The sequence below is a fragment of the Culex pipiens genome, chromosome 3, assembly GCF_016801865.2.
Source record: "Culex pipiens pallens isolate TS chromosome 3, TS_CPP_V2, whole genome shotgun sequence".
NCBI classification, from domain to species: Eukaryota; Metazoa; Arthropoda; class Insecta; order Diptera; family Culicidae; genus Culex; species Culex pipiens.
Genome location: NC_068939.1, coordinates 23188170 through 23198949, shown reverse-complemented (window position 1 = coordinate 23198949; position 10780 = coordinate 23188170). Strand labels below are relative to the sequence as shown.

General features: G+C 39.1%; 1 protein-coding gene across 1 annotated transcript; it reads left to right on the top strand.

Annotated features, from left to right (window-relative positions):
- On the top strand, window positions 1-8036 carry LOC120418921 (4-aminobutyrate aminotransferase, mitochondrial). Its single transcript, XM_039581451.2, has 5 exons — window positions 1-263; window positions 338-447; window positions 1106-1277; window positions 6440-7450; window positions 7521-8036. Exons 1-5 carry the CDS (start codon window positions 194-196, stop codon window positions 7640-7642), a joined length of 1485 nt encoding a protein of 494 aa, XP_039437385.1. The 5' UTR covers window positions 1-193; the 3' UTR covers window positions 7643-8036.
- The last annotated feature ends 2744 nt before the right edge of the window (window positions 8037-10780 follow it).

Genomic DNA, 10780 nt, shown 5'->3' with positions numbered 1-10780 from the left:
CGCATTCGATCCGTGTCTTTTGCCGGAGAGAGAAGCTGAACCGTTCCTCCGTCTAGTGCGGCATATCGGTGGCGCATGGTCCGTGAGTGAGTGTGAAAATTGTGACACGGTTTGCTTTTGGAAAAGCGAAAATTGTGGTGTTAAAGTTTGCATTTTTGAGTGTTTAAAAGCGTGTTCAACTTCCGGCTAAGCAATGTGGCTCAAGACGCTGAGCGCGACCACCCTGCGAGCTCACCTTCAGAGGCAAAGTTCGCTGCAGAAATGTGAGTTTGGAAAAAGGGGTTCTTTTTGGATCGATATTGAATTCTTTTTTTTTGTTGGTTGGTTCTATTCACAGTGTGCCGGACCTTTGCGACCCAGCTGAAGGAACCGGAAGCCCCGGCGCTCAAGACTGAAGTTCCCGGACCCAAATCGAAGGCACTGCTGCAAAAGCTTAACTCGTTGCAGGTTGGTGTTGCGGGCAAAATCCTTTTTTCAGATCAGATCAAAGTGACGAATTATGTAAAAGTCTAGATTTCCCAATTTTTCAATCAGTGCACACTGGTGCAACAAATCAACTGCACTTTTATTACATTGGTCTCATGGGTGTTGGCCACACCAAAACACTTTGATTGCTCAGCGCTATCAATTTGACTCAATTGATTTAAATTGTTCGCAATGATTTCTGAATTGTCTACACAGGAAAAAAAACGTGTCTGACTTTGCACGTCATCAACATCCGAGGCCCTTATTTTCTTCCTCTTCTTCGCCACACACCATCAATCGCCGACACCCTCACCAAATATAATTCTTCGGATATTTTACGCGTTAATAAAAATGGTTTAAAAATAAACTTTCCCTCCTCTCGAACAAAAAAAACGCAGTTTTGGTGTGACTCGTTCTATTCTTCGTTAGGGGGAGGGGTCATTGCTTTCGATTCTGTTTTTCAGCACTTTTTCGTTCGTGCTCGCGTAAATTTGGTTGCTCTTGAACTTGAAATGGGTGTTTCGGACTCGTAGCTGTTTTGTCTGGTGGTTGTTTATCACACCGCTGAAATATTCACATGAAATTACGAAATTTATAATGTTTTCTACTATTTCTACTTTTGCTTGTTCTTATTTTCTAGAATGGCAATTCTGTGCAGTTGTTTGCCGATTACGACCACTCCATCGGTAACTACATCCAGGACGTGGATGGAAACGTGCTGCTGGACATCTACACCCAGATTTCGTCCGTCCCGCTGGGATATAACCACCCGGAGCTGCTGAATGTGTTCAAGGATGATTACAATTTGAAGAGTGAGTATTATTTAACTGTTTAAAATACGGGTTATAACTGCTGGATTGTTTTTTGCATTTAGTATCTTTGGTATTCTAAATTATTTTAAATAGGTGACGTAGTACCAAAAAAATCCTTAAAAATATTTGTTTTCCTGTTCCAATTTTGATATTTTTGTGGATTTAGAGAAACAAAATGTCCATGTTTTAAATCCATTTCCTAATTTGGAGCTTTCAACATCTCTAAAACGAGCTGTACCAATTCAGACTGTAGTCCCCATTCGTCCCAGTTGACGATATCCCAAAATTGTTCAGGAGAATTCTTGGCCAAAATATTAGGGTGGTCCTAGCCAAGTTGAGGTGAACGCAAGAATTAATTTTTTTTTTCGAAAAAATACAAAAATATTTTTTTTACTCATTTCTTCTCGTCTCTTAACGTGAAAACTTCCATCATTGTCATGATTTTTCCTTCAAAATATAAGATGCTGATTTCTTTTGGTAACGATTATCCCATTCCTTGTCTTAACTTATTATGGAAATCGCAAGGGAAATCGTCTTAAATCAATGATTGTCAACTAGGACGTCAATGACTGTGCCACAAAATTATATAAATTTTGATGCACAATTGATTTTGATCAAAAATTCCTTCAGTAGCTTCAAGAAGGCAACAACCGGCACATGCTGATTCGTTTTGGTGCTAAAATTCGTTCAATTTAATTTAATACGCAATTTTTTATAGTGATGATTGATTTTCTTCGAAAATGATGAACGGCTTCACCTTAACTGATTTTTGATATCTTGGAAACAAATAAAATACATTTTAATGTTTCATATCTGGAGTTTTTTTTTAAAAAGGTCCAATAAACCAAATTTCCAGTTTTTGCTTTTTGGGCGTTTTTGAAACCGCCTTGAGTCAGGGGTATTAAAAAACACCCAAAAAGCAAAAACTGAAAATTTGGTTTATGAACCTTTTCAATTCTCTAGGGAAATTTCAAATTTCTGGTTAAATTTTTCAAATCCTGATAATTTAATTGCAAAAATTGGTTAAAAAGAGTTATACATTTTCGGAACCAACCCCAGTGCCCAGATAAAAAAATGTTTAATTTTTGGGCCAAGAAACCTTCTGAACATTTATGGAGCATTTTTGATAGTTGAGTATAGGTATGACCCCTAAACTACGCTCCAAGATGGCGGTCAAAATGGCGGTAATGCAATATTGAAAAACGTTACTTAATCCACCCTTAGGTGGTTGGTGCCTTCCTCACATTTAGAGGGTAATGCTATCCAAAATAGATACAAAAGGGCGGACCTTTCAGTGTTCTATCAACTTGATTTATTATTCATACCATCAGATTGGGTAGTCAGATCTTCATAATTCAGGGCACTTATGTGCTTATAACTTTTGATAGGGTTGTCAGATCTTCAATCTTTTGAACTCGTTGGAAAGGTCTTTTGATCACCTATCCACAGAACCAGAACCAGAACCGGTTGTTGCGTTTGAAACGGAATTTGTATACGATTCTAATTAGATTCCGTTTCAGAATTCGGATTGACTTGACTGGGTCCAAGCTATCGTAGAAGAGGTCCCAGGTCCGGGATCCGATAGTGGCACAAGTGACAAGGGAAAATTTACGCGTCCCGCCGACAAATTCGACTTGTGCAAAACAAAACAAAATTTGACAGATAATTCTATAATTTTAATAACAGGCTACTGCAGGCCAAGGGTGCATGATACTGATGATACTCGTCGGTTGACACACCTAGGCGAGGAACATCCCGGAAGGAGCCCAACTACATCCGTAGTGCTGTTTGAACAAAACAGCATGGCTCTGGTTCCTTGCAAGTGTCCTTTTTTCTTACCTCCACGTTGGCTTGGTTTAGTCATCATGATGACAAGGTGTAACCTAGCTGGTGGCCTGTGGAAACGACTCGTAAACCTTTGACCAGCGAGGGTCAGAGTAGAGACGGCTAAAAGAAAGGGGCGCGACAATGTGGGAAAGGGAAGTAATTTGTGATTGCAGACGGTATTGTTTTGATTCGCAGTATGTTGAGTCAACTGCTGTGGATGTACCTGAGCATCGCAGAACGGGGTTTCTCTTCTTTCCATTTCAGCTATCAGCTATCTTCTGTTTATTTTGTTTTCACTGATTTTTTAAAACGGCTTCTGTTTACTATCCTCCATTTAATTTCGATTTTACTTATTTGATTCTCTTATTTCTCAACGCTTTTCCACTCTATTTTACCAATTGATGTTGCTGTAAAAAACTGTCTGCTTTCCCTTAATTTGGCAGCGATGTCAATTTTGTTTATCATGTGCCTTTTCTTTATTTATCTATTTGAATAATTTCTCATCTTCCCTGTAAATTGCCCTCAATACAATCTAAGCTTGTTTGTTACCTCTTTTTATTAACTATTGTTAATTTCTATATCTACTTCAGAAATTACTATCTTCCTTTTACTACATAGTATATTTCCTTCACTGTCCATTGTTTTGAAACTTCACCTTTTTCGTAAGCAAGTGAGGTTCGAGCCCTTACTCAATTTATGGAATGATTAAAGGATTAACACAAATATTACTACTGTCCTTTTGAAAAACTTTTCTAAAATGCTTAGGACCAAAATATTGTAACACAACACCGCGACAAAAGAAATAGCAACAGATAAACACAACTCAACAATAGGGGAGATTTCAGGAGAAAACAATACACACTAAATAACAATTAGTTTTTGAATTCAAACTAAAAATAAAACAGTTTTTGCTTTAATGAAAATTGATAGGCACACTATAAATGGTTAGGCGCTTATACTTACATCAAACCCTACGTAATGTACGACCCCCGGCCGAGTTAAAATGCGTAACCGGAAAAGAAGGTGTGCATGCCTGGCACGAACACTCAAAGCGTGTTCTAGCGTGCTGCTCGTACTGACTCAGAGCAAGGGTGAGATGTAGGTGTAAGGGCAGTGCGTGTTCGTCGGGAACCTGGTGCATAAGATCGGTCAAGGCCCGTTCTTACACTGAAAATTGCGAATTGCGAATTTAATAACAGGCTACTAGATAGAATTCAAAAACTTCAGCTCAAAAACCATAACGCCTGAAAAAACATAACGCCTGCTACCGTTACGAAAATCCAACAACAACAACAACCGTAACGCAGCCACAAAATTCGATGACTTTTGTTCGGACTGCGCGCTCTGGATTACTCTGTGACCTATCCATCGACAGGTCGCATGATATATCCGAACAACGTTTTCATCAAAATATATGAGTTCCGACCTCCAAAAAGTTCATAAATAACACTTAATTGCTTATAACTTTTGATAGGGTTGTCAGATCTTCATTCTTTTGAACTCGTTGGAAAGGTCTTTTGATCACAGGTCGCATGATATATCCGGACAACGTTTTCATCGAAATATATGAGATCCTATCTCTAAAAAGTTCATAAATAACACTTAAGTGCTTATAACTTTTGATAAGGTTGTCAGATCATCAATCCTTTGAACTCGTTGGAAAGGTCTTTTGATCACCTATCCATCGACAGGTCGCATAATAGATCCGGACAACATTTTCATCGAAATATATGAGATCCGGCCTCTAAAAAGTGCATAAATAACACAAAAGTGCGCATAACTTTTGATAGGGTTGTCAGATCTTCAAACTTTTGAACTCGTTGGAAAGGTCTTTCAAACACCTTTTTAACAATGTGTAACATGACGGGGTTTCTTACAAAAACCACTCTTTTTACAATCTTCCGGACTTTTGTTAGAATCGTTTTTTTAGCATAGCTTTTGAAGTACTTTACTAAACTTTATAATTTTCAATAGCGACTTATGGGACCCCAAGACGGATCAAATAAGACCAATACGTTCCAAATCGGTTAAGCCAGTGCCGAGATAATCAAGTGCAATTTTTTTTCATCAACATCCCACCACACACACAGACATTTGCTCAGAATGTGATTCTGAGTCGATAAGTATACATGAAAGTGGGTCTAGGAGCGCCAATGAAGAATTTCGTTTTTCGAGTGATTTTATAGCCTTTCCTCAGTAAGGTGAGGAAGGCAAAAATGAATTTTATTTTTTAAAAGGCAATCAACAACTCAAATTTGACTGAAATGGGGTCTTAGTACTCAAATGTTATGTTAAAGACAAGAAAATGAAAGAATACAAAAAAATAAATTTGTACGTGATTCGATTAGTCGAAGTCCCATACAAACCTTCGGAAAATCGAACTTCGGATAATCGAGGCTTCGGATAATCGAGTCTGGACTGTATACACTCAACCCCCGGTTATAAGTCACTTTTTCGTTTGACACTTTTTTAGTTTGTACCCCGTTGGTTGGTTAAAGTCAAACTAAAAAGTGACGAACTGTCACTTTTTACACGGCGCTCACGCACACTATCAAAACAAACGTTTGGTAGTGTGTGTGTGAACTCCGTGTAACAGGGGTGTCAAACTAAAACGTGACCCCCTTCGTTTGACAACAGTTGGTGTCAAATCGTCGGGGTTTGAGTGTATAAAAATTCTTAAATGTTCAGCAATATTTGTTTTTCTATCAATGAACCTTGTTTTAGAAATTATTTGAAATGTACAAATGTGCCGTTTTAGGCTAGTACGGAGTTCGGAAGGAGAGGGGTCAAGAAACAGCTTTACGAACAGCAGAACAAAGGAGAGGGAGCGATTTCTTGGGGCATTTCTTCGCCCTCTCTGGCTGGCTCTCACCGCCGCTGTTGCCCATTTGATTTTTTTCTTGACCGGTTCCTTCCGAAGTGCATATACAGCTTTTAGCAATAACATGATTCAAAATTAATTTCTGAAACATATTTTACCTGGAGGAAACTTCTAAGAGAAGACTTGAATATTTCATAACTAAAATTGCAGGTGAATAATATAACGTTGTTTAATGTATTTCTTTCTGAATAAATAACAACACAAGTGTAATATATTATTACATCAAATGCCTCCTTTCTCAGCTGTTTCAACAGACCAGTAGATAAGCCACGCTGGCTCGTGCGGGGTGGTGCGTTGTGTTTCTGCTATCTCACTGCAAATAAAAAACAAGGGGACTACGGCAACAAGTGCAACATTGCACCAGGTACCTCTCAGGGTCACGATTAGATAATGCATGTATTTTTAGCGTAGCAAAACAAAAAAATGATTGATGGTTTGCGAAATTTGCTTTCAGCTCTCGTCAACCGTCCTGCACTCGGTGTCTTCCCGGGCGAAGATTGGCCGGCCAAGTTGCAGAATGTGCTGATGTCGGTGGCGCCAACGGGGCTGGACCACGTGACCACGATGATGTGCGGTTCGTGCTCGAACGAGAACGCCTTCAAGAACATCTTCATCTGGTACCAGAGCCAGCTGCGGGGCAAGGCACCGTTTTCCGAGAAGGAAATCGCGTCCAGCATGGTCAATCAGGCGCCGGGTGCGCCCAAGCTGAGCATTCTGAGCTTCCACGGAGCGTTCCACGGCCGCACGCTGGGTTGTCTGTCGACGACGCACTCCAAGTACATCCACAAGATTGACATTCCGTCGTTCGACTGGCCGATTGCCTCGTTCCCCAAGTATCGGTACCCGCTGGAGGAGAATGTCCGCGAGAATGCCCAGGAAGATGCGCGTTGTCTGGCCGAGGTCGAGGGATTGATTGAGGCGTACGCCAAGAAGGGAGTTCCCGTGGCTGGAATCATCGTTGAGCCGATCCAGAGCGAAGGTGGTGACAACGAGGCGTCGCCGGAATTCTTCCAGAACCTGCAGAAGATCGCCAAGCGACACGGAAGTGCCCTGCTGATCGATGAAGTCCAAACCGGAGGTGGCCCAACTGGCAAGCTGTGGTGCCACGAGCACTTCAACCTGGACAGCCCACCGGATGTGGTGACGTTCAGCAAGAAAATGCAACTCGGCGGTTATTACCACGCTGCGCACATGAAGCCAGCTCAGCCGTACCGCGTGTTCAACACCTGGATGGGAGACCCAGGCAAGCTGCTCCTCCTGGAATCGATCCTCAAGGTCATCAAGCAGGAATCCCTTCTGAAGAACGTCGAAAAGACCGGTGCCAAACTGAAGGCTGGACTGCTGCAAGCCCAAAACGAGTTCCCAACACTGCTCAACTCTACCCGCGGCCGGGGCACCTTCCTCGCCATCAACTGTGCCAGCACCAAGCTTCGAGACGACATCGTGGCAGCTCTCAAGCAAAAGGGTAAACAACATCTTACAACATTATTCACACAATCTAAACAAATCATAATCGATAAAAAAAATTCTTTCAGGTGTTCTCTCCGGAGGCTGTGGCGAGGTTAGCATCCGCTTCCGGCCGGCCCTGATCTTCCAGGAGCGCCACGTCGACATCTTCCTGGACAAGTTCCGCCAGGTGCTGAAGGAGCTCAAATAAACGGGGGTGGCTCGAAACTCAATGGCAGCTCTACAAATAACCAAACGCGCATTTACGATTTGAAAAGAATATTTCTTCTTTTGGTATTTGCACCATACAAAAAGTTTATTTAGCAGCACAAATTGAATTGCGGTTTAAACCATATGAAACCATATGAGTATATAAAGCATTTTATTGATAATAATAGGGTTTAGGGTGACGAGTACAATACTCTACGCAAACAGAATAACAAAAAAAAAATCATTGCCATTGCAATAGAAAAGCAGAGAACATTTGTCTTCCGGAGAATTGTGATTCACGAAAATTGAACGTAACAGTCGATGTCGAAACGTGTCTAATGAATGTTGTCGTCGTCTTGTTGAGAAAAAATAGATAAATGTTGTCCGAAAAAGTATTTTATTTGATTTTTTATTTGATAAAAAAGAAATCCCTGTTACTCATTCTTAATCAAAATTATATACAGAAATATGAATGCTTTGGAAAAACCTTTGTGGTTTTAAAGCACTGACTCTTGCTACCTCTTTTGAAAACTATTAAAGACTTACACCTCGTCGCCATCGTGCTAACTTGTCGTACGTGCATTTTGGGCCAAATTGAGTTAAGAACGCCATTTTGTGCAGCTCACAATGCCTCACCTTTTGACCTTCACAGATCCCCAAAATTCGATTTCAATCCTGAGATATTCAACAAAAACCGAAAAAACTCCGTGCATTTTTGTCACTTTACATATGAAAGTAGTTCCAAATTTGTCGTGCTATCTTGTCACTCCATGAAAATTGATGTAAGTGCGACAAAAGGCCAAAGGGATTTCAGGCCAGGAAAGTCAGGATGCGTTTGTCGCACGTACAAGCTAGACTACCGTAAACATTTGTAATTATAACTCGGGACTCCAGCAACCAACTTCAACCAAACTTTGGGACAATGCACAGAATGGTGAGCCAAACAAAACGTGTTTGTTATTGTTTACATTGCGTGCTCTCGTTTTTGAATATTCAAGGTCAAACATTAAAACGCGTTTTTCTCAAATTATATCAAAAATAATATTTTTAAGCCTTGATTTTGCAGATCTGAACAAAAAAAGGAGTTGAGAAATTTTCACACAAGTTTTACTTTTCAACATTGAAAATCTGATCAACTTAGGGTAAAACTTAAAAAAAACTTTTTGATGATTTTCATTCATTGCAAGCAATCAAAGGTCGGATCAACAATGGCCTAACAAGCAAATTGAAGAGAATTTTCTAGGCTTGTCAAAGATTGACAAAAATTGACACTATTTTGAAAAACTTAAAATATACATATTTTTTGAATAATTTAACCTGAAAATGGCTATAATTAAAAAATCATAACTTGTACTTAAACAAAACGTCCGTCATACCCTATAGTTAAAGTTGTTGGGACTTTTGTCTACTAAATACTAAAAAAATGATAATCGAGGGATGTAAAGTTTGTCAAAATCGAGTTCTTGTAATAAAAGTTATTCATAAAAATGAGTATTTTTTTAGAGTGTAACTATTTTTTTTTTGAATAGTCCTAAAACTTTTCTGAGGACACCAAATCTTTTCGAGATTTTCGGACAGCCCCAAATTTGTATGGAGACTTGCATTAAGTAACTAATGATGCAAAATTGCTTATTTGGGCATAAGGAATCGATGGACAAAGTTATATACAAATAAAAAAATACGAAAATTCTAGAGAACTGCTCTTTCCATGCTCGCATAAATCTCCCATTTGCAAAAAAAAACAAGCTGAGAAAAACGGATTGAGATTTGTCCCACACATAAGGCACGTGTTAAGATTCCGTGAAAAAAATGAATGGGGTCCTTAAGTCCTATGAAAATTGTTTTGTACAACGATAAAAAACACGATTGAAAGCCATTTCTGATCACTTTTCTTACATTTTAATGCAAAAAAAAAAAAAAAAAAAATGACAAAACAACATTTTTTCGATGGATCAACTATGGTCCCCTTGGAACGAGCTGTCAAGTAGGACCTTTACTGTCAAGAAGGGCCGCGAAGTTAATTAAAAAAAAATCGATATAAAAATCCGTTGGAAAATAATATTACAAATTTATCCTTCATTTTAGGATCCAATTATCTTCAGATTTCCATAACAAAGTACTGGATATTTTTGGGTTTCCTGAAAGAGCACACGATTTTTTACCAAACTGCATCAATAAGGCTACCAACTCTTGCTGAGCCAAAATCCGTATACACTCAAACCCCGATGGTTTGACACCAACTGTTGTCAAACGAACGGGGTCACTTTTTAGTTTGACACCCCTTTTAGACGGAGTTCACACACACTACCAAACGTTTGTTTTGATAGTGTGCGTGAGCGCCGTGTAAAAAGTGACAGTTCGTCACTTTTTAGTTTGACTTTGACCAACCAACGGGGTACAAACTAAAAAAGTGTCAAACGAAACAGGAAAAAAAACCAGTGTACTTTACCGACATGACACCATGGTATAACAAAAACTGTCAAGGAATTACAGTGGACTCTCTCGTTGTCGATATTCAAGAGACCGTCGAGAGAGGGAGTTATCAAATTATAGAACGGAAAATCCAAGCAATCTTCTTTAAGGGACTGAAAATTTTATTGACAGCTGGAGCAATATTGTTATCGAGAAAATCGACAGCCAGAGAGTCCATTGTATTTAGATATGTTTGGAATTTGGGAATTAAAAACATTTTTGTTAAACTTTTAAATGTTTACGAAATGTCAAGTTTGCTTTTACGAATAATAACGCTGTTAGTGTTTTCACGAAAACATTTCTAGAGATCCTATAAATACAAGCACAACACAAGGTTTTCACAAGCCAAAATTTGATCTTTAATTTAATAAATATGTTTTGTAAGGATTTTGAAAAGAACAATCATTGACAATCAAGTTTGAACTGAGGAAAACCCGGAAAATTATGCAAGGTATCCCTTTAAAATCTAACTGACAGTTAAATAAAAATATCTTATTAGAGAAAGCTTTGGCCCAATCAAAAAAGCAATGACATTTTTAAAAAGTTGTTAAAATTCCGTACAAATCCGTATTATGCGAAAAATTCCGTACAAAAATTCCGGTCTGTTAAAAATCCGCGGAGAAGGTCGAAAATCCGTACGGTAAGGAAAAAATCCGTACAGTTGGTA

Excerpts from the sequence above, each read along its gene's own strand:
- LOC120418921 (XM_039581451.2), top strand. The coding sequence starts at position 194 with ATGTGGCTCAAGACGCTGAGCGCGACCACCCTGCGAGCTCACCTTCAG. Across the intron at positions 448-1,105 it reads AAAAGCTTAACTCGTTGCAG|AATGGCAATTCTGTGCAGTT; the intron begins GTTGGTGTTGCG and ends CTTATTTTCTAG. Across the intron at positions 7,451-7,520 it reads GGCAGCTCTCAAGCAAAAGG|GTGTTCTCTCCGGAGGCTGT; the intron begins GTAAACAACATC and ends AAATTCTTTCAG.